General features: G+C 37.2%; 2 protein-coding genes across 2 annotated transcripts in view; one reads left to right on the top strand and one right to left on the bottom strand.

Annotated features, from left to right (window-relative positions):
* Positions 1-7629, top strand: part of LOC103072927 (zinc finger protein 345-like) — an 11095-nt gene extending 3466 nt beyond the window's left edge. The window contains exons 4-7 of the mRNA XM_007471084.1: positions 2403-2529; positions 2813-2908; positions 5882-7178; positions 7242-7629. Coding sequence (XP_007471146.1) covers positions 2403-2529; positions 2813-2908; positions 5882-7178; positions 7242-7629 — 1908 coding nt within the window. The remainder of the gene's footprint in view (positions 1-2402; positions 2530-2812; positions 2909-5881; positions 7179-7241) is intronic.
* Positions 1-25002, bottom strand: part of LOC103084210 (zinc finger protein 570) — a 345144-nt gene that overhangs the window by 125219 nt on the left and 194923 nt on the right. The window lies entirely within an intron of this gene.

Raw genomic sequence — 25002 nt, 5'->3', positions numbered from 1 at the left:
TGCTGCCTCCAGAATTCCTGAGTTCAGCTGAGGCCATGATTGGATGCAACAGGCAGCCTTCTTCTTATTTTGTTTTTAATTTTTTGGCAATGCCACATGGCATGCGGGATCTTAGTTCCCCAACCAGGGATTGAACCTGCGCCCCCTGCAGTGGAAGCAAGGAGTCTTAACCACTGGACCACCAGGGAAGTCCCCAGGCAGTTTTCTGTTAAAGGATGTTTTGGGGAATTCCCTGGCGATCCAGTGGTTAGGACTCTGTGCTTTTACTGTTGAGGGCCCAGGTTCAGTCCCTGGCTGGGGAACTAAGATACCACAAGCCATGCAGCCAAAAAATAAATTAATTAAATAAAAATTTTAAAAATTAATTAAAAACAAAAAGAATGCTTTGGATTTGTTCCTTGGTTACTTGATAAGGCTAGTGTGACTTCACGTGGCCTGGATGAAGCCTACAATTTGGACTCAAAATGCTTCTTGCACCTTGGAATGTGAGAACGAGCCAGGGAGGCCCCCTGAGCTATTTAGTGTGTTGAGCCTGGGGGAAAAAGGCAGATCTTAGTTGTGGGAAGTGTTTGTTCCAAGATTTGGCCTACATGGATACAGAGCACTTCTAGGCCTGAGGGCCCCATCAGTGTCCTTGAAGCAGGTATGACTTGGATTCATTTTGGATCAGAGGCCCCTAGTCTGAAAATATTAACCACTCAGGACAGGTCAGAGAACCCTACGAACATCATAGGAATTGGGTACTGCTTTAGCATAAATTAATTCTTCTGTATCTGTTTTTTTTGGGATTGGGGAAGGGATTTGATTGTTTATATTTCTGCAAATCTCAGTATATATATTGGGGCATGGAAGGGACCAGGTGCCATGAAAAGGGAAGGAAATATTTATCTTAACTTAGTCATTTAGAAGGAAGCCTATTCTCACAGTTTCCTTTTTCTTTCCTGACTCAGTATTCTCAGGACTCAGCACTTGTCCAGAGGAGGACTAATAATTTTCCCTTCTAAGCCATGCCCCATGTGAGTTGGTGTTTTTTCTTCTCCTTATCAAATAGTCATTGTTTTCTAGAATATGAATGCTTAATATTCTTATCTCCAGATTTTCTACCTCACTAAGCCCCACCCCTCTCTTCTCTAGCCATATTTAGGGATCCATTCTGCAAATCAGGAAATGTATTAAGGAAAGAGTAGAACCTCTTGTGTCAGAATGTGGTTTGATGAGATGGGGCTACACATGCAAAATTCATTCTTTCTCATTGACCTCCATTTTCTGGTTGATGAGGATAGAAAATTGCTGTTTATCTCAGAATGTGGTGAAATCTTTGGTCTGTGAGGCTTTTAAGATTGGAAATGTGATCAAATGTAGGATTGAGAACAGAGAGAGAGCATGTCATGTCAGTGAGTACCTCAGAGGTGAATACCAGTGACAGGGTCCATTTCAAATTTGAATAGAATGTGTAAGTCAGGGGCCACATCTGTGTGAGTTTAGCTCATCTTTCATTGGTGTTCTCTTGCTCAGAATAAGCAAAGTATACAGTGAGCATTGATGAGTGGTAAAATGATCATCCAGAGGGTTAGATATTTGCGAATTTTAGAAACAGAGCTGATGTTAGAGAAGGAAAACAAACTAAATACTGGAAAATAAGAAAATGATTATAGGGAATTCCCTGGTGGTCCAGTGGTTAGGACTCTGTGCTTTCACTGCCGAGGGCTGGGGTTCAATCCCTGGTGGGGGCACTAAGATCCCACAAGTTGCGCTGTGCAGCAAAAAAAAAAAAGAAAAGAAAAGAAAATGATTATAATATGAAATATTATATACCTTATAAAAATGATGTCTATGAAAGGATTTGCCAGGACAAAGAAGAATATTATTGCTAAGTTATTCTGAGACTTGAGTTGGAAATAAATTCTTAAATTATATAGAAACTTTATTTTCTAAGATAAACATTTTAAAAGACATTTGGAATGGGCCCATCAGTTTTGTTTTTTTCTCTTTTTTCTCCCTCCCTTCCTCCTTCCATCATCTCTTTCTTCCCTCCCTTCCTTCCTTTTTCTTATTTTCAGTTCTTTAAAGGGAAGAGGGGAGGAAGGAATTTGCAACTTATTTGAGAATTTGCATGTGTTATGTGCTTGCACACAGTATTTCATTTAATCAGAGAACTCCACTTACCTGGCTTTTGTTCATTCTTGTAACTGTTCACAAGAAGCTATGACAGAGTAATGGGAATGTTTAGAAACTATTTAGGTGCTCTGCATTTATCACACTCTCTTCCTTTCTATTAGCCATATTGCAAGCCTCCAGCTTCAACGTATTTGTTTTGGCCACTTTATGTAATACTTTTCTTCTCTCATTACTTCTAAGAAATATTTCTTTATTTTACCATTAACCCTGGGTTGTCATTTCAGAGTTTGGTGTCATTCAAGGATGTGGCCATAGACTTCTCACAGGAAGAGTGGGAGTGCCTGGACTTGGAACAGAAGGATTTGTACAGAGACGTGATGTTGGAGAACTACAGCAACCTGGTCTCACTGGGTAATTTTGTCTGTTCCTAATAATTCAGCTTCAGTCTTTGTGAAATTTAGAAAACTTTCCAAGTGCCTAGCTGAATTTCAGACCCCTAGTCCCAAATAAATTTTTTGTGCCTTATAGACTTTGAAATGGACAGCTTCATTGGGCACTTTTATCTACTCTTTTCTTCAGATATCCTTTCTCTGAATCTTTCTGTAATTGACCTTCTTACTTGATGAACAGTGGACTCAATTTTAATTCTGGACAAGCAGAGTGTAACCGTATCTATTTCCATTCTTATAAGCAGGATTTTCCATTTCTAAGCCAGATGTGCTCTCCTTATTGGAGCAAGGGAAGGACCCTTGGAAGGTTGTATGGGATGTGACAAGAGGTCTGAGCCCAGGTGAGTAAGAGATGATCAGGCAAAGGGAGGCCGTTGTTAAATTCCTTAATAAGTTGGCCACACCTTTGAGTTATTAGCTCCCAAGTTCTCCTCACAGACCCAACCAAGGCCTTTTACTCCTAGGCCTGTGAAGTAAAATCCTGAGCCTGGAGGATAAAACTGTTTTAGTATCAGTTACCTAAGGAATCCCCTTCTTTGCTCCATTTACCACTTCCCTTGTTTTCTTTCATGTTCCCCTGTATTTTCAAACAGGGAGTAGCCCTCCTTTTTCAATGATAACCATTTTAACATTTTATATTTTTGATCCAGTGAAACCTGTATGAGTCTTTATCCAACAAATATTTTTAAATACCCTCTATATTCTAAGTATTGAGAATATAACAGTAAACAAGAAAAATTCCCTATCCCCATTGATCTTTCCTAGCAGAAGAAATAGTCAGTAATAAAAATATACAAAGAGTGATGAGTGTTATGAAGCAAAACAAAAAGCATAGAGAATCACAAAGTAATGGGGGGAGGTGTTCTTATAGAAAGAGTGGTTAAGGATGGCTCTCTGAGGTGCTCGCATTTGCGGGGAGACATGAATAGAGTAAGCCATGCAAATTCTGGGAGAAGAGCAGGTTTTTGTTTTTTGGGGTTTTTTGTTTGTTTGTTTTTTGGCCACCCTGCGTGGCTTGTGGGATCTTAGTTCCCCAACCAGAGATCAAACCCAGGCCCTCGGTAGTGAAAACTCAGAGTCCTAACCACTGGACTGCCAGGGAATTCCCAAGAAGAGCAGTTAAGGCAGAGGGACTAAGCAGTTGCAGAGGAACTGAGGTAGCAGTGAGTTTGATCCTTTTGAGGATCAACAGATAAGTGTGGCTAGGGTGAGTCAGGGAGAACAGAAATAGAAGAAAATAATGTATCAATATAGATTCATCAGTTTTAACAAATGTTCTGCACCAATACAAGATATTAAGTTATTACTGATCAGGGAACCTGGAGGGGAAGGAAAAGGGAGCATGTGGGAACTCTCTGGACTTAATTCAGTTTTTCTGTAAACCTAAAACTACTCTTAAGAAATAAAGTCTTAATTAAAAAACATAAGATAAACTATAGCATGGGTTCATAGCAATTCAGTTCAGATTCTGAATTATAGGCTTTTTATTTAACCCTTTTTAAGATCTTACAGCTGCATCTATTTTCTCCCATGCCAGGAGTCCCAGTTATCAAGGACACTAAGAATGATGCAATTAGAATATCACATAATTACATATTTTATCCCACATTATACAAGAAGCCTCTAAAATAAGAAGATCAACACTACCACTAACAATATGATTATTCAAAACAGTTTGAGATAATTGTTTTGGCAGTTTTTTGTTCCCTTCATAGGGTATATCTCACAGTCAAATTACTATGTTTGAAAGTTATTTGAAGTAGTTTCCTTGTATGGTTATGTCACTAATTGTAAATACTGGTTCTTTTTTTTTTTTTTTCAATTTTTAAGCTGTGCTTTCTTGTAATTTAATTTTGTTTTATAATTATTTAATATATTTATATACCACCAAAGTCAAATCTACAAAACAAGTTATATTCAAAGAAATCTGACTTCTATTCCTGGCTCCTCCACCTGTTCCTTCCCTACCCTGTAACTATGGGGTTTATTCCTCTCCCTTTTTAAAAAAAAAGCAAATGTGTATTATACATTTATACTTCCTCCACCTCCTCTCCTTCCTAAGATAAAAAGAGCATAACTATACATACTTTTGTTGACATTTCTTTTTTTTTTCTTAATTAATTAATTTATTTTTGGCTGCGTTGAGTCTTCGCTGCTGCGTGTGGGCTTTCTCTAGTTGCGGTGAGCGGGCGCTACTCTTCATTGCGGTGTGCGGGCCTCTTATTGCGGTGGCCTCTCTTACTGCTGAGCATGGGCTCTAGGTGCACGGGCTTAGTTGCTCCATGGCATGTGGGATTCTCCTGGACCAGGGCTTGAACCCATGTCCCCTGCATTGGCAGGTGGATTCTTAACCACTGTGCCACCAGGGAAGCTTGACATTTCTTTTACAATTAATAGTGTATTTCAATCAGCACTTCATATTAATATAAAGAGATATTCCTTTTTAACTGCTTCATAGTACTGCATGATGTGGATATACCATGAATTATTTCAACCATCCACCTACTGATGGACAATTGGGTTATTGTTAATCTTTTTCTGTAACAAATTATGCTTCAGTGAAAACTTTCTGCATCAAAATTTTTGAAATTTGCTGGTGCAATTAAAAAAATTTTTTTTATTGCTTTATTTTTTTTGTTTGTTTGTGTTTTGGCCATGCCACACAGCATGTGGGATCTTGGTTCCCTGACCAGGGATTGAACCCTGCGGTGGAAGCATGGAGTCTTAACCACTGGATGTGGGAAGTCCCAATGTGGTCATTTTTATCAAGTTGTGATTTGGAAAAATTTCCCCTTTCCTAAGTTATAGAAGAAGTCACCCAAGTTTTATTCTGGTTATTTCTGTGTTTTCATTTCTCTTGAGTAAGGGTATCTGATCCATTTGGAATTTATCCTACTGTAAGCTCTAAGGTACTAATGCAACTTCATCTTTTTTCTGTATGTTTATCCTTATGTCGTATTGTTTTTTTGTTTTTGTGTTTTTAAGGGAGAAGGAAGGTTTCATTATTTGCAGCAAGTAAGGAGAGCACTGGGGATCTTTCCCAAAGCAGTGTCTCCTATGTTTATCCTTATGTTTATCACTTTCATTTATTAAAAAAGAGTCCATCTTTTCCCTACTTGTTTTAGCTGCTACCTTTATTGTATGCTAAATTTGCACTTATAATTGTGTCTATTTATGGATTTTTCTTTTCTGTTCCATTGGTTGCACTGACATCTTATGAGTATGATATTCAGTTTGAGTCCACCACTTCTACCTTAGAAGTTTCATTTTACCAGGAATATGAAAATAGCATTTGTTTACTTGTTATCTTACAGACTGGGAATCCAGGTGTGAAACCAAGAAGCTATCATCAAAAAGAGAAATTTATGAACTAGAAGCATCTCAGTGGGAGATAGTAGAACAACTTACAAGCCATAAGTGTGAGTGCAAAAGTTTTCAAGATGATAAGGAATGCAGAGACCAGTTTGAAAGCCATTTAGGAAGTAAAGAGGGACTTTTTAGGCAACTAGTAGTCTATGAAGAAATGCCTAATTTTAGTCAAACCACATCCCTTAAGTTACAACAGAGAATTCATTCTACTGAGAAATTCTATGAATGTAAAGCATGCAGAAAATATTTTATCCTTGGCTTTCAACAGACTGAACATCAGAAAAATCATTCTGATGAAAAATTCTATGAATGTAAAGAATGTGGAAAGGCCTTTATTTGGGACTCACAACTTACTTACCATCAAAGAGTTCATGTTGCTAAGAAACCCTATGAATGTAAGGAATGTAGAAAAGCTTTTATCTGTGCCTCGCAACTTATTTGTCATCAAAGAATTCATACTGGAGAGAAACCTTATGAATGTAAAGAGTGTGGGAAGGCCTTTATTCGTAGCTCTCATCTTACTCAGCATCAAATAATTCATACTGGTGAAAGACCCTATGAATGTAATGCATGTGGGAAGGCCTTTTTTCGTGGCTCACAACTTACTTACCATCAGAGAGTTCATACTGCAGAGAAACCCTATCAATGTAAGGAATGTGGAAAGGCCTTTATTCGTGGCTCTCAACTTACTGAACATCAGAGAATTCATACTGGTGAGAAACCCTATGAATGTAAGAAATGTGGGAAAGCCTTTAGTTATGGTTCACAGCTTACTCTACATTATAGACTCCATACTGGTGAAAAGCCTTATAAATGTAAAGACTGTGAGATGTCCTTTATTCGTGGCTCACAACTTACTGAACATCAGAGGATCCATACAGGTAAGAAACCACACGAATGTAAGCAGTGTGGAAAGGCCTTTAACTATGGCTCACAGCTTATTCGACATCAGAGGATTCATACTGGTGAGAAACCATATGAATGTCAAGAATGTGGGAAATCATTTATTCGTGGCTCACAACTTACTGAACATCAAAAAATTCACACTGGTGAAAAACCCTTTGAATGTAAGGAATGTAGGAAAGCCTTTATTCGTGGCTCACATCTTACTCAGCATCAGAGAATTCATACTGGTGAAAAGCCCTATGAATGTAAAGAATGTGGAAAGGCCTTTATTTATGGCTCACAACTGTCCCAACATCAGAAAATTCATACAGGTGAGAATCCCTATGAATGTAAGCAGTGTGGGAAGATCTTCATTTGTGCCTCACAACTTAATCTACATCAGATTTTTCATACTGGTAGGAAACCATATGAATGTAAGGAATGTGGTAAGACTTTTATTCGTAGCTCACAGCTAACTTGCCATCAGAGAGTTCATACTGGTGAGAAGCCCTATGAATGTAATGAATGTGGGAAGGCCTTTATTCGTGGTTCACATCTGACTCAGCATCAGAGAATTCATACTGGTGAGAAACCATACAAATGTAACGAATGTGGGAAGGCCTTTAATCGTGGATCACAGCTCACTCAACATCAGAGAATTCATTCTGGCGAGAAGCCTTATAAATGTAATGCATGTGGTAAGGACTTTAGACGTCATTCACACCTTACTCAACATCAGAAACTTCATAATGGAGAAAAACTGTATGAAAAAATTAATTTAGTAAATCCTTTACCTGTTTGCCCATGACATTCACCTTTGGGATATCAGAAAATTCAGATTATGAATGTGAGAATCCTTTTTTACTTAAACTCATAAGTAACTCACCTTCAGAGAATTCACATTTAAGAAAGGCTAGATTAATATAAGTGCAGAATTACTTTCCATCATATTTCAATCCTAGTTAGACATTAGTGAATTCATATGAGAGCTCAACCCTAAAATGTAGGGTTCTCTTGTACAGTATCACGTGAGCTCCACTGTTTAGTATGTGGGTGTTCCTTTGCAAAAGTTACTTAACCCCTGTTTGTTTTAGTTTCCATTAATATCACATATTTCATCATAGTGTTCTGCAATTTAAAGAAGTACATATACCGTAAAGCCTTAAAGGAATGTGTACTACATAGTTAATGCTTAATAAATGTTAGCTATTATTGTAAACATGACTTTTATTTAGTGTTTTAATCATTACTTTTAATCTTACTTTACAGAATTCAAATGAGAAGGAAACTTTACAAATACAGTACATACGGTAAATCTTTCATCACTCTTACTAAGCCTCAGGTAAATCATTTTGGAACAAAACATTCTAATATTATTAATGTGAGGTTATACTTGATTCTGAATCAAAATTCTTACTAAAAGGAAACACTAAGGGGAAAAAAGTGTTTTGCCCTTACAAATAAAGCTGCTTGTGAACATTTTTGTATAAATTTTTGCGTGAACACAAACTTCCATTTCTCTGGTCTAAATGTTTAAGAGAGTAGTTTCTGGGTTATATAGTAAATGAACGTTTCTCTTATAAGAAATGGACAAATCATTTTCCAAAGTGGCTTTTCCATTTTATATTCACACCAGGAACATGAGTGACACAGTTTCTCTGTATCTCTACCAGCATTTGTTTTTTTCACCATTTTTTAATCTTAGCCATTCTGATAGGTGTGTAATGATATCTCTGTGTGGTTATAATTTCCATTTCCCTAGGGGCTAGTGATGGTGTGCTTATTTGCCATCCCTGTATCCATTGTGGTGAAATGACTGTGTCTTTTACTGCTTCATTTTTGAATTGTATCATTTTTTTTTAACTGTTGGATTGTGAGAGAGTGCTTTCTTTATTCTAGACAATACTAGTCCTTTGTTTGATATGTAGTTTGCAAAAATTTTTCCCAGTGTGTAGCTTTTCATCCTTTTAGCAGGGTCTTTTGAAAAGCAAAACTTTTTAATTTTGATAAGGTCTAGCTTATTACTTTTTCCTTTTACGGATTTAGCTTTTGGTGTCAAATCTAAAGACTCGGGCTTCCCTGGTGGTGCAGTGGTTGAGAGTCCGCCTGCTGATGCAGGGGACACGGGTTTGTGCCCTGGTCCGGGAAGATCCCACATGCCGTGGAGTGGCTGGGCCCATGAGCCATGGCCTCTGAGCCTGCACGTCCGGAGGCTGTGCTCCACAGTGGGAGAGGCCACAACAGTGAGAGGCCCGCGTACTGCAAAAAAAAAAAATATATATATATATATATATATATATATATATATATATATATATTTCTTTTCTAGCTCCAGATCCCAAAGATATTCTCCTACATTTTTGCCTGAAGTTTTCATGGTTTTATGTTTTGCATTTAAGTGTGTGATCCATTTTGAGTTAATATTTGCATACATTATAAACTTTAGCTTCATGTTATTTCTTTGTGTCGTCTTATGGGTGTCCAGTTGTTCTAGTACCATTTGTTGAAAAGCCTACCTTCAATAAATTGATTTTGTGCCTTTATATTTGTGTATGTCTATTTCTGTATTTTCTCTGCACATAGGCACATCTGAGTGTGCCTATCCCTCTGCCAGTACCACCCTGTCTTGGTTACTGTCACTCTATATGATGTCTTAATATTGGGTAGAGTGATTCCTCCCACTTTACCTTTTTAAAATTGACTTAACCATTCTAGATCTTTTGTCATTTCATATAAATTCTAGAATAAACTAACCTATATCTACAAAAGAAGAGTTTGCTGAGTTGTAATAGAATTTCACTTTGGAGATAATTGACATCTTTACTCTCTGAGTCTTCCAATCCATGAACATGATATGTATCTCCATTTTTAGGTCTTTATTATGGGTTTAATTGTGTTCCCCAAAATATTCAAGTCCTAACTCTCAGTAACTGTGAATGTGACCTTATTTGGAAATAGAGACTTTGCAGATGTAATCAAATTAAGGTGAGGTCATATTGGATTAGAGTAAAAACTACTCTAATGACTAGTATCCTTAAAAGAAGAGGGAAGTCTGGACACAGACACATAAGCAAAGCCATGTGAAATCAGAGGCAAGGTTGGAATGATGCATCTACAAGCCAAGGAACACCAAGGCTTAAATAACTACCAGAAACTGGAAAGGGCAAGAAAGAATCATCCCCTAGCACCTTTAGAGAAAGCATGGCCCTGCCAATACCTTGATTTTGAACTTTTAGCCCCCAGAACTGTGAGAAAATAAAGTTAAGTTGTTTTAAACTAAGTTGGTGGTAATTTGTTATGGCAGCCCTGGAAAACTAATATAGTCTTTGATTTCTCTTATTAGGATTTGTAACTTTGGGCATACAGATCGCATACATGATTTATAAGTGTATATCTAAGAGTTTCATTTTCTTTGGAAAAGTTGTAAATGGTGTGTTTTTCCTTTTAGCTATTAATCACTAGTATACACAAATTATTATGTACATATACAAATCAATATACAAATTATATAATTGGTGAGTTCTACAGCAAAGCCATAGACTGTACTATCAATATAATTTGTATATGGGTTACAAATAACTTGTATATTGATCTTGTAATCTATTATCTTGCTGCAGAACTCACTAATTAGTTCTGGAAGTTTTTGTTTTGTACATTCCTTGGGATTTTCTACATAATCATGTCAGCTATAAACAGGGACAGTTTTTTTCTTCTAGTCTTTTGTTTTTCTTCCCTTATTATGGTGACTATTACTTCCAGTGTTATGTTGAGTAAGTGGTACAAGCTTATATCCTTGCCTTGTTTCTGATCTTAGGGGGAAACTCTCAGTCTTTCACTGTTAAGTATTATGTTAGCTATAGGTTTTGTTTAGGTGCTCTTTTTTATTTTTATTTTTATTTTTTTAACATCTTTATTGGAGTGTAATTGCTTTACAATGTTGTGTTAGTTTCTGCTGTATAACAAAGTGAATCAGCTATATGCATATGTATATCCCCATATCCCCTCCCACTTGCGTCTCCCTCCCACCCTCCTTATCCCACCCCTCTAGGTGGTCACAAAGCACCGAGCAGATCTCCCTGTGCCGTGCAGCTACTTCCCACTACCTATTTTAAGTTTGGTGGTGTATATATGTCAATGCTATTCTCTCACCTCGTCCCAGCTTACCCTTCCCCCTCCCTGTGTCCTCAAGTCCATTCTCTACATCTGTGCCTTTATTCCTGTCCTTCCCCTAGGTTCATGAGAACCTTTTTTTCTTGTTTTTAGATTCCATATATATGTGTCAGCATACAGTATTTTTTTTTATCTTTCTGACTTACTTCACTCTGTATGACAGACTCTTGGTCCATCCACCTCACTACAAATAACTCAATTTCGTTTCTTTTTATGGATGACTAATATTCCATTGTATATATGTGCCACATCTTCTTTATCCATTCATCTGTCGATGGACGCTTAGGTTTCTTCCATGTCCTGGCTATTGCAAATAGTGCTGCAATGAACATTGTGGTACATTGTCTCTTTTTGAATTATGGTTTTCTCAGAGTATATGCCCAGTAGTCGGATTGCTGGGTCATATGGTCATTCTATTTTTAGTTTTTTAAGGAACCTCCATACTGTTCTCCATAGTGGCTATATCAATTTACATTCCCACCAACAGTGCAAGAGGGTTCCTTTTCTCCACACCCTCTCTAGCATTTATTATTTGTAGATTTTGTGATGATGGCCATTCTGACCAGTGTGAGGTGACATCTCATTGCAGTTTTGACTTGCTCTTCTCTAATAATGACGTGCATTTTTTCATGTGTTTGTCAGCAATCTATATCTTCTTTGGAGAAATGTCTATTTAGGTCTTCTGCCCATTTTTGGATTGCGTTGTTTGTTTTTTTCATACTGAGCTGCATGTCCTGCTTGTATATTTTGCAGGTTAATCCTTTGACAGTTGCTTCATTTGCAAATAGTTTTTCCCATTCTGAGTGTTGTATTTTCGTCTTGTTTATGGTTTCCTTTGCTGTGCAAAATCTTTTGAATTTAATTAGGTCACATTTGTTTATTTTTTGTTTTTATTTTCATTACTCTAGGAGGTGGGTCAAAAAAGATCTTGCTGCGATTTATGTCATAGAGTGTTCTGCCTATATTTTCCTCTAAGAGTTTAATAGCATCTGGCCTTACATTTAGGCCTTTAATCCATTTTATTTTTGTGTATGGTGTTAGAGAGTGTTCTAATTTCATTCTTTTACATGTAACTGTCCAGTTTTCCCAGCACCACTTATTGAAGAGGATGTCTTTGTTCCATTGTATATTCTGGCCTCCTTTGTCATAGATTAGGTGACCATAGATGCATGGGGTTTATCTCTGGGCTTCCTATCCTGCTCCATTGATCTATATTTCTGTTTTTGTGCCAGTAACATACTGACTTGACTACTGTAGCTATGTAGTATAGTCTGAAGCCTGGGAGCCTGATTACTCCACTCCATTATTTTTCTCAAGATTGTTCTGGCTATTCGGAGTCTCTTGTGTTTCCATACAAATTGAGCAATTTTTTGTTCTAGTTCTGTGAAAAATGCCATTGGTAGTTTGAAAGGGATTGCATTGAATCTGTAGATTGGTTTGGGTAGTATAGTCACTTTCACATTGTTGATTCTTCCAATCCAAGAACATAGTATATCTCTCCATATGTTTGTATCATCTTTAACTTCTTTCATCAGTGTCTTATAGTTTTCTGCATATAGGTCTTTTGTCTCCTTAGGTAGGTTTATTCCTAGGTATTTTATTCTTTTTGTTGCAATGGTAAATGGGACTGTTTCCTTAATTTCTCTTTCAGATATTTCATCATTAGTGTATAGGAATGCAAGACATTTCTGTGCATTAATTTTTTATCCTGCTACTCTACCAAATTCATTGATTAGCTCTAGTAGTTTTCTAATAGCATCTTTAGGATTCTCTATGTATAGTATCATGTCATCTGCAAACAGTGACAGTTTTACTTCCTTTCCGATTTGCATTCCTTTTATTTCTTTTTCTTCTCTGATTGCTGTGGCTAAAACTTCCAGAACTATGTTGAATGATAGTGGTGAGAGTGGGCAACCTTGTCTTGTTTCTGATCTTAAAGGAAATGGTTTCACTTTTTCACCATTGAGAATGATGTTGGCTGTGGGTTTGTCATCTATGGCCTTTATTATGTTGAGGTAGGTTCCCACTATGCCTACTTTCTGGAGAGTTTTTATCATAAATGGGTGTTGAATTTTGTCAAAAGCTTTTTCTGCATCTATTGAGATGATCATATGGTTTTTTCCTTCAATTTGTTAATATGTTTTATCACATTGATTGATTTGTGTATATTGAAGAATCCTTGCATTCCTGGAATAAACCGCACTTGATCATGGTGTATGATCCTTTTAATGTGCTGTTGGATTCTGTTTGCTAGTATTTTGTCAAGGATATTTGCATCTATGTTCATCAGAGATATAGGCCTGTAGTTTTCTTTTTTTGTGACATCTTTGTCTAGTTTTGGTATCAGGGTGATGGTGGCCTCGTAGAAGGAGTTTGGGAGTGTTCCTCTCTCTGCTATATTTTGGAAGAGTTTGAGAAGGGGAGGTGTTAGCTCTTCTCTAAATGTTTGATAGAATTTGCCTGTGAAGCCGTCTGGTCCTGGGCTTTTGTTTGTTGGAAGATTTTTAATCACAGTTTCAGTTTCAGTGCTTGTGATTGGTCTGTTTATATTTTCTCTTTCTTCCTGGTTCAGTCTCAGAAGGTTGTGCTTTTCTAAGATTTTGTCCATTTTTCCAGGTTATCCATTTCATTGGCATATAGTTGCTTGTAGTAATCTCTCATGATCCTGTATATTTCTGCAGTGTCAGTTGTTACTTCTCCTTTTTCATTTCTAATTCTGTTGATTTGAGTCTTCTCCCTTTTTTCTTGATGAGTCTGGCTAATGGTTTATCAATTTTGTTTATTTTCTCAAAGAACCAGCTTTTAGTTTTACTGATCTTTGCTATTGTTTCCTTCATTTCTTTTTCATTTATTTCTGATCTGATCTTTATGATTTCTTTCCTCTGCTAACTTTGGGGTTTTTTTTTTTTTCTTTCTCTAATTGCTTTAGGTGTAAGGTTAGGTTGTTTATTTGAGATTTTTCTTGTTTCTTTAGGTAGGCTTGTATTGCTATAAACTTCCCTCTTAGAACTGCTTTTGCTGCATCCCATAGGTTTTGGGTTGTCATGTTTTCATTGTCATTTGTTTCTAGGTATTTTTTATTTCCTCTTTGATTTCTTCAGTGATCTCTTGTTTATTTAGTAGCATATTGTTTAGCCTCCATGTGTTTGTATTTTTTACAGTTTTTTTCCTATAATTGATATCTAGTCTTATAGCGTTGCGGTCAGAAAAGATACTTGATATGATTGCAATTTTTTAAAATTTACCAAGGCTTGATTTGTGACCCAGGACATGGTCTATCCTGGAGAACGTTCCATGAGCACTTGAGAAGAAAGTGTATTCTGTTGTTTTTGAATGGAATGTCCTATAAATATCCCTTAAGTACATCTTGTTTAATGTGTCATTTAAAGCTTGTGTTTCCTTATTTATTTTCATTTTGGATGATATGTCCATTGGTGAAAGTGGGGTGTTAAAGTCCCCTACTGTCATTGTGTTACTGTTGATTTCTCCTCTTATGGCTGTTAGCATTTGCCTTATGTATTGAGGTGTTCCTATGTTGGGTGCATAAATATTTACAATTGTTATACCTTCTTCTTGGTTGATCCGTTAATCATTATATAGTGTCCTTCTTTGTCTCTTTTAATAGTCTTTATTTTGAAGTCTATTTTATCTGATATGAGAATTACTACTCCAGCTTTCTTTGATTTCCATTTGTGTGGAATATCCTTTTTCCATCCCCTCTCTTTCAGTCTGTATGTGTCCCTAGGTCCGAAGTGGGTCTCTTGTAGACAACATATATATGGGTCTTGTTTTTGTACCCATTCAGCCAGTCTATGTCTTTTGGTTGGAGCATTTAATCCATTTACATTTAAGGTAGTTATCGATTTGTATGTTTCTCTTACCATTTTCTTAATTGTTTTGGGTTTGTTATTGTAGGTCTTTTCCTTCTCTTGTGTTTCCTGCCTAGAGGAGTTTCTTTAGCATTTGTTGTAAAGCTGGTTTGGTGGTGCTGAATTCTCTTAACTTTTGCTTATCTTTAAAGCAAATCCTTGCTGGGTAGAGTAATCTTGGTTGTAGGTTTTTCCCTTTCATCACTTTAAGTATGTCCTCCCACTCCCTTCTGGCTTGCAGTTTTTGCTGAAAAATCAGCTGTTAACCTTATGGGGATTCCCTTGTACGTTATTTCCCTTGCTGCTTTTAATATTTTTTCTTTGTATTTAATGTTTGATAGTTTGATTAATATGTGTCTTGATGTGTTTCTCTTTGGGTTTATCCTGTATGGTACTCTCTGTGCTTCCTGGACTTCATTGACTATTTCCTGTGTTAGGGAGGTTTTATACTATAATCTCTTCAAATATTTTCTCAGACCATTTCTTTTTCTCTTCTTCTGGGACCCCTATACTTCGAAGGTTGGTGCGTTTAATGGGCGAAGTTTAGGAAGGGGTGGAACTTAGGCAAGGGCGGGGTTTAGGGTGGGTGGGGCCTAGGCGGGTTGGGGGTTGACGTTTGAGTGTGGGGCGGGGAGTGGCGGGGCAAAGTTCAAGTGTGGGGTGGGGCCTCTGCTTAAGACCTGCACAGAGGGGGAGAGGCAGCACGTCTAATGCAGTGTGGAGTTTTGGAGTTTGGAGGTAGAGCCCTGAGTGATGGAGTGTGGGTGGGGTTTAGGCACAGCTCGTAGCAGGGGATCTCCGAGTGTAGAGGTAGGGTGCTGGGTGGGGGTGTAAGTGCAGGGCTTTGGTTCTGCATGGCAGGAGAGGCTCCAAGGGCAGAGGATTAGGCCTGGGAGCCCAACAGTCTCCCTGGTGCCTAAGTGGACAGGGAAAGCACTGGCCCTGTTCCCTTCTGTTCCTTTGCACCCTCCCCACTGTCTCCCACAGGGCCTCCCCTGTTGCCACTGGACCCCTAACCGTGAGTGGGTCCCACTGGGTGTAGGAACTCCTTGCCTCCCCTAGCCACCCCTCAAGGGTGCTGATCCCAGAGGTCTGGCCTTTACTTTTGCTCCCCCATCCCTCCCTCCCACTCCCTCAGGACCCACGTGGCTGGAGGGGGCCTAGGTGGGCAGAGGATCAGGCCCGGGATCTCAGCAGGTTCCTGGGGGCCCAAGTAGGCAGGGGAAAGCTGGCCACGCTCCCTTTTGATCCTCTGCCCTCCCAGTGGTTTCCCAGTTTCCCCCTTGGGGCATGGGTTCCCTTCCCCTCCCCCAGCCATCCCTCAGGGGCGCCAGTCCCATCCCGCCTCCACTTCTCCTTCTGCTTCTCTCCCCTCATGCCCCACGTCCTACCCAGTTGCTGGGGGTTTCTCCCATACCCTTTGGTACCATGGTCCCCCACTGGTGCCTGGTAGGTGCCCTAGTTGTGAGGAGGTGTGAATTCCATGTCCTAGTAGCCATTTTGACTCCACCCTCCCGGTGCTCTTTTTAAAATTGAAGTTGTTCGCCTCTGTTCCTAACTTCTTGAGGTTTTTTTTTTTAAATCATGAATGGACGTTGGATATTATCGAATGCTCTTTCTGCAGCAATTAGAATTTTTCTGAAGCAGTTGATCATAGGATTTTTCTTCTTCAATGTGTTGATATGGTGGATTACATTGATTTTTTTAAATGTCAAATCTGTCTTGTATACCTGTAATAAATCCCACTCAGTATGTTGTATAATTTCCTTGTTGGATTTGATTTGCTAACATTTTGTTGAGGATTTTTGTGTCTAAAATTATGAGGTTTTCTTTTTCCCCCAAGTCTTTGTCTCACTTGGGGATCAGTGTAGTACTGGTCTCATAAAATGAGTTGGGAAGTGTTTCTTCTATTTTCTGGAAGAAGTTGTGTAAAATCTGTGTTCATTCTTCAAATGTTTGTAGTAAACTGCAAGTGGAGACACCTGGACCCCAGGGTTTCTTTTTGGGGAGCTTTACAGTATAAATTCAATTTCTTTATGGTTATCTGGTTATTTGGGATATCTGCTTTATCTCAGTTGAGATTTAGTAGTTTGTAGGGTTTTGTTTTTATTTTTATTTTTAGCCATGCTGCATGGCTTGCGGGATCTCAGTTCCCCAACCAGGAACTGAACCCTGGCCATGGCAGTGAAAGCGCCGAATCCTAACCACTAGACCACCTCCCTAGTAGTTTGTGTTTTATGAGAAATCTAGAACAATTAGTTCTACACTTGAAATTTTTCAAAACCCCTCCCCTAATAAAATTTTTGAAGCTCATTCTGTGAGGCTAGTACCATAGCCCTAGTTTCAAAATCAAACAAGAGCAGATAATAGATAAATGCTGTAAATGATAATAGATATACTCTATGTAAAATATAAATAACATCTAACATATGATTAAAAGAATGCAAAGGAATACCACTTATCCAGAATGTCTGATTTACCTTTTCTAAGTTAATTATAATTCCAGAGATTAGAAATTATATTTCTAAGACTTGCTTATGATGGAAAAGTGACTTGACACAGCCTCAAGTCATTTTCATTCTCTTAGTATATGGTTTTGGAATATGATGTGTTTCTCAAGCTTCTTTGAGCGTGACCCAAATGAAGAAATACATTTGAAATGTATTTCCAGTACATAAAAAATTTAAATAAAAATTTCATATAATACTGTTCCTTGGAGAAGTTCATTGAAACCACATTTTGACTGAATGCTTAATAGCTAAGTTTTAAAATTAATATTTGGCTTAAGACAAATGCACCAAAATAAAAACAATTCTGGTATACAAAATATAATCTGAAATTTTTTTTCTTGTTTGATAGATTGTGTTAAATGGTTTCAAGTTTTTATTCCATCATGAAATTTTGAGGGTTTTTTCCTCGAGGTAGGAAACCTTTTTTTTTTTTTTTTTTCTTTTTAGGTATAGATGACATAAACATTATTTTAGTTTCAGGTGTACATGATTTTTCCATATTTGCATATATTGCAAAATGATCACCACAGTAAGTCTAGTTAACATCTGCCACCAGATGGAGAGGGTGTGGAAAAAAGGGAACTCTCCTAAACTGTTGGTGGGAATGTAAATTGGTTCAGCCACTAGGGAGAACAGTGTGAAGGTTCCTTAAAAAACTAAAAGTAGAGTTACCATATGATACAGCAATCCCACTCCTTGGCGTATATCCCGAGAAAATTCTAATTCATGCACCCCAATGTTCATAGCAGCACTATTTACAATAGCCAAGACATGGAAGCAACCTAAATGTCCATCAGCAGCCAATGGATAAAGAAGATGTACATATGGAATACTCAGCGATAAAGAGATGACATAATGCCATTTTCAGCAACATGGATGGACCTAGAGATTATCATACTAAGTGAAGTAAGTCAGAAACATAAAGACAAATGCCATATGATATCACTTATATGTGGAATCTAAAATATGACACAAATGATATATGAAACAGAAACAGACTCACAGATACAGAGAACAGACTTGTGGTTGCCAGTGTGGTGAGGGGGTGGAGGAGTAATGAAGTGGGAGTTTGGGATTAGCAGATGCAAACTATTATATATAAAATGGATAAACAACATGGTCCTACTGTATAGCAAAGGGAACTATATTCAATATCCTGTAATAGGGAATTTCCTGGTGGTCCAGTGGTTAGGACTCTGCTTCCACTGCAGGGGGCATAGGTTCGATCCCTGGTCAGAGAACTAACATCCCGCAAGCCACACAGCATAGCCAAAAAGCAAACAAAAATATCCTTTAATAAACCGTAATGGAAAAGAATATGAAAAAGTATATATAAATATAACTGAATCACTCTGTACAGCAGAAATTAACACAACAGTAAATCAACTAAAATAATTTTTTTAAAAAAAGAAAAAAGCATAAAAGTTAACTCTGTAATTATCCAACTGAAAATGTGAGAAAAATGGCAGAATAAACCAAAAGAATGTAAAAGCAAGGAAATAATAAAGAATAAAGGAAATAGAAAAAGCAATATACTGGATTAATAAGGTCCCAAATAGGTCTTTGTGTTATCATATACCAAAAATTATTATAAAACTATGTTAATCAAGAGCATGTACACATTACAGGGAATAATAACTTGATCAACAGATTGAATAAAGATATACATACATATAACGTAATTTATGACCGTCAATAATAGGGGAAAAGATAGCCTTTTCACATTCTGGGACATTTGCTGCACATGCACAGATAAATTACACTCCTTTATTTTACAGAAAGAGATTGATTCCAAAAGATTTTTTTTTTAAGTATTATTATTTATTTATTTATTTATTTATTTTTGGCTGCATTGGTCTTCATTGCTGCGCGTGGGCTTTCTCTAGTTGTGGCCAGCGGGGGCTACCCTTCATTGCAGTGCGTGGGCTTCTTATAGCGGTGGCTTGTCTTTGTTGCGGAGCACAGGCTCTAGGCATGCAGGCTTCAATAGTTGTGGCACGCAGGGCTCAGTAGTTGTGACTCACGAGCTCTAGAGCACAGGGCTTAGTTGCTCCATGGCATGTGGGATCTTCCCGGACCAGGGCTTGAACCCGTGTCACCTGCATTGGCAGGCAGATTCTTAACCACTGTGCCATGAGGGAAATCCCCCAAAAGATTTTATAACAACCAAAAATGTGGAAGACAAAACTATAAACCCTTAAGAAGATAATGTAGGAGGCTAAATTTATGACCTTAGTGTAAGATAATGATTTCTTAAAACAAAAAAAGAACACGTCTTTAAAAATTTTTAATAAATCTGACATTGAACTTCTGTTTATTAAAAGATTCCCTAGAGAATGAAAAGACAAGCTATAAACTGGGAGAAGATATTTTCAACACATATGACTAACACAAAAACATCCAAAATATTTTTTATAAAGTTCTATAATTATTAATGACAACCCAAGAAAAAAATGAGCACAGAACTTTAAGAAGCATTTCATGTTAGACAAATGGCCAATAAACATATGTTTCAAAACAAAAACAAAAAAACTTAACCTTAATCAGGGAAATGCAAATTAAAACCAAAATGAGATTTCATTTCATATCCATATACCAGATTGGCCTAAACTTAAAATTTTCAGAATTTCAAATGTTAGTAAAGAATAAAAATTGAAAAATCTCCTTTGGAAAATATTGCATGTTGTCTAGTAAAGTTGAAGGTATTTGCATGCTCCAAATACCCTATGTTTAGTGATACCACATTCATAATATATATCCTAGAATAGAGGCTGGCAAACTATGGCCCACTGGCTAAATCCTGCCACTGCCTGTTTTTGTAAATAAAGTTTTATTGGAACACAGCCACACTCATTCTTTTACATATTGTCCATGGCTGCTGTCATGCTACAATGGCAGAACGGATGAGTTGTAATAGAGGCTATTGGACCTGCAAAGTCTAAAGTATTTCCTATATGTCTTTATATGGAAAAAGTTTGCACACCTCTGCACTAGAGCAACCTCTGCATATCCATCAGTAAACATGTACAAGAATGTTTATAGCAGCACTGTAATATCAAATTTTGAAACAATCTACATTGCTATTTATAGAAAATGGATTTAAAAACATGATATACTCATGCAATAGAATACCATACAGCAGTGAAAATGAATTATAGCTATATGGCTAAATCTCACACTAATATGTTGACAAAGAAATCAAGTCATAGGGACTTCCCTGGTGATCCAGTGGCTAAGACTCCATGCTCCCAATGCAGGGGGCCCAGTTTCGATCCCTGGTCGGGGAACTAGATCCCACATGCTGCAACTGAGTTCACATGCTGCAACTAAGAGCCTGCATGCCACAACTAAGAAGTCCCCCGGCCGCAAATAAGAAGCCCGCATGCTGCAACTAAGAGCCTGCATGCCCCAACTAAAGATCCTGTGTGCCGCAATGAAGATCCAGTGTGCTGCAACTAAGACACTTACCAGCCAAAATAAATAAATATTTTTAAAAAGCAAATCATAGAATGTATAAAATATTTATATAAAACTAAAATATATGCATAGATAAACAACATAGTTTTGGAGTACGTGGTTCAAACTATAAAGAAAAGCAACAGAATTATGAACACAAAATTCAGGATAACTATTATGGTTGTGGGGAGAGGAAAGGGAGTAGATATGTAGGGGTCTTCAAAGTTAGTAGTAATATCCTCTTTCTTAAAATAGGTAGTTACACAGGTTTTGCTATATTGTAAGTCATTACACCTTAAATATATTTAATAAATATTCTTTTATATATACCCAAATTTAATAGAAACTATCTTTGAAAGCTACCAGTTAACAGAGGGAATGAAAATTAAATTCTTTTGCTAGGTCACACTGAAGTGGACTTAATTTTAATTTCCCCCATTGTACTGTAGCTTCTAAGGCAACTTTTCAAATAACATTGTAATAATTCCTGTTAACTGAAAAACTGAACTTTATTAGACAATGGTTTCACCTTGTGATTTCTCCTCACTCACCTAGACTCTTGTCGCTTGTCCTTCAACTACGTTTATCTCATGATTCAATAAGGACATTATAATGAGATTAGAATCTAACCATCTTACATATAGCAAAAGAAAAGGTACAGGCCAGGCTCTGGCTGTTCTGTAATTGAGCCCCATTTCCATGGTTATCAGGAAAGCAAGGCCATCCTAGGGAGACCTAGAGAAAAGTGTGAACGATGGGAAATTATAGCAGAGTTGTCTTTGCACAACTCTGCAAAGCTCTATTTTCTGAGAACATGAACCAAAAATTCAGGCAAAGCACTTGGAAAAAACACAAAGGGACAAACAAGCTCCAGATGATAGATTTAAAATTTTGGTAAGAAGATGTCCTTCTCTAGCCAGATGAGATCCCTCTAGTTTTCCAGCATAGAGTTCAATGATCTCTACTCCTCTTAGGGGAAGTCTTGAAAGTCACTAGCCCCTGCAATGACAAATTCCTAATCACCCAAAGCCAAGATCAAGATCTAGGAGATGGCCATCATGAATGAGGAACTATTCAGATATTTTCCAGCATTCTGACAAGTGTAGAATGATTAAAAGAAATTATGATGCTCAACAGATTCCATGTAATCTTTAATATACATGTCACAATAAAACATATACCATAAACTTTTAACAACTCAGTCATAAATACTCAAAATGTATTCCATCATTACTTCAAAACACTAATGATCTGTTTTTAAATATTATGAACATTTGAAAGTTATATGAATTTCAATGCAATATTTTATGTTTCAAAATACGGAAAAGGCAGATTATTAAACAGTATATAGTATATGACATCATTTTCTGTGACTATATAAATGGCACTTGGTAAGATAAACCTAGAATGTGGTTATCTCTTGGCTATGAGATTATCAGTGATTAAGTTTTTTTTCTTTTTAAGTTTATTTCTAAAGTTTTCAATAATGACCATTTATTATGCTCAAGAACATGTATATTTTTCTAACATTTTTATACTTGGTTAAATAGAAGCTGTTTTCAAATAATAAAAAAAGAAATAGAGACTGGATAATTTTTAAACTATTGCTATATTTTTCCTAATTGGAGTTTATTGTGAGTTCTTGAAATTTGAATGAGTGTTTTGTTTGTGAAATATACAGTTGTGTGTTCAATTCCTGCCTAAAACATAATTACTGGAAGTTATTTAAACCTTTTGCTAAAGGTTTAAATACTTTAATAGTGCTAGTACCTAAAATAGTGCTAGTCTATTTAACTTTACTTCTGAACCAGCTCAATTGGACCAAACTATCCCAAACAGCTATCAAGTTGCCTTATTCAACTATCTTCAGTTTTGATTTAATAAGGTCATCAAAAGAAAAACTGCAAGTAAAGCTGACCTCACAAAATCCATTACTATCAAGAGATTCTGGGCTTCCCTGGTGGCGCAGTGGTTGAGAGTCCGCCTGCTGATGCAGGGGACGTGGGTCCGTCCTCCGGTCTGGGAGGATCCCACGTGCCGCGGAGCGGCTGGGCCCGTGAGCCATGGCCGCTGGGCCTGCGCGTCCAGGTCCTGTGCTCCGCTGCGGGAGAGGCCACAGCAGTGAGAGGCCCGCGTGCCGCAAAAAAAAAAAAAAAAAAGTCCTTTATATTTTGTACATGAGATAACAGTAGTCCCTGTGGGAAGAATATATCCCTCCCCTGAACTCCCAGAACATTTATTCGTAACTTGGAAATGACTTTTATATACTCTTAGAATTACTTCAGTACAGCTTTTATCTTCTTTGCTAGGCTAAAAACAACTTTTCATCTTTGTATCTTTCTTAAGTATCTAATACCTTTTATATTATAATGCTTGATAAATATCCTCATCTTTAACCTAACTCTTTTTATTGATTTCTCAGAAGTAACAATCCGACAGGTGCCCATAAGTGAATGCAAAAGAGTGCTGATGGGAGTATCATTTATTATGTTGAAAAAAATGGCAACATAATGTTCATCATAGGGAATTATTTAAATAAATTGTGGTAAGTCTAAACAATAGAATAGGACTATCTATCCAGCCATTCACATATATTATATAGCACATTAATAATGAACATGGGTAGATATCACCAATACTGAATTAAATATTTAAGATTCATTCTTGTTAATTTAAAATTTATTATCTTTATAAATCCAAGTTTATTGGATGCATAACATTCCATTGCATGTGTACCACAAATAACTATATCTTTGCTAAGGATATATATTTGAAAAGATCATCTCAAAAACTCTCTTCAGAAAGTGGCTAACTCCAGACCTGGGACAGAGAATGTACAATATAAGTCTTGAATACCTGTGTCAAAAAGTAAGGAATTGCTCAATGACAAATGGGGATTACAGGAGCCAGCTTGAGAGGCCAAATTTGTACAATTTGAGCAACACAAAGAATGATGGTAATAAATGGTCTAAAATACTTTGTTCCTTGTGCTAAAATACTTCAAATGGCAAAAAAAAAATCCATCAGTCAGAGATACTCAAAATAGAAAACCCAGACATAGAGAAGAAATGGGGGGAAAGGCAAAGCTTTTATATAAGAGAATGATAAAATTAAAAATCACCACTGCAAGCCCTAATTTTATAACTTATTTAGGCAAGAATTATCAACGGATGCTAAAAACATGAGGCAAAATGTTATATGTGAAATGGTCTCAAAATATTCATGTCAGATTACTTCTTGACTTACAAAGAAAAAAAGCAACGTTTATTATGGAGAAATCAGGTACACACACTACTCAAAGTGATCAACTTTAGTATTACCAATAATGGATCAAACTTAAATTATGTGCTTCTTGATGTGATACAATAGGAAGTATACAGCACCACCCCTACTATTCTTGTCAAAAATATTTAAACTTAACCTAATCATGACAAAACAAACAAATCCAGAATGTTACGCACTGTACAAGACAAACGTTCTAGATTCTTCGACTCTTTAAAATGTCATTGTGAAACACAAAACAGGTAAGAGGAATACTGCTCTACATTAAAAAGATATGACCTCTCTCCACCATGTGAGAAAACAGCGAGATGGTTACCCAGAAAGGGCTCTCACCAGGAACCAAATCTGCCTGTACCTTGATCCTGGAGTTCCTAGCCTCCAGGACTGTGAAATATAAATATTGTTTTTTTAAAAAAGGGCCCATCCAATGCAATATGTGACCTTGATTTGGATTGTGTATCAATTTTTAAAATAAATTTATTTATTTTATTTTTGACTGTGTTGGGTCTTTGTTGCCGCACGCGGGCGTTCTCTAGTTGTGGCGAGCGAGGGCTACTCTTTGTTGCGGTGCACGGGCTTCTCACTGTGGTCGGTTCTTTTGTTGCAGAGCACGGGCTGTAGGCACACGGGCTTCAGTAGTTGCAGTGTGTGGGCTCGGTAGTTGTGGCTCATGGACTCTAGAGCACAGGCTCAGTAGTTGTGGCACAGGGGCTTAGTTGCTCCGTGGCATGTGGGATCTTCCTGGACCAGGGCTCGAACCCACATCTGCTGCATTGGCAGGCAGATTCTTAACTACTGCGCCACCAGGGAAGTCCCTGTATCAATTTTTTTTTAATGCACATATAGGATATCAGGGAAACAACAAAGGCAATTTAAATACAGATTATATATTAG

The sequence above is a fragment of the Lipotes vexillifer genome, unplaced genomic scaffold (genome assembly GCF_000442215.2).
Source record: "Lipotes vexillifer unplaced genomic scaffold, Lipotes_vexillifer_v1.1 scaffold182, whole genome shotgun sequence".
Classification (NCBI taxonomy): domain Eukaryota; kingdom Metazoa; phylum Chordata; class Mammalia; order Artiodactyla; family Lipotidae; genus Lipotes; species Lipotes vexillifer.
Note: the sequence above shows the minus strand (reverse complement) of the source record. Positions and strands in the feature narration are given on the sequence as shown.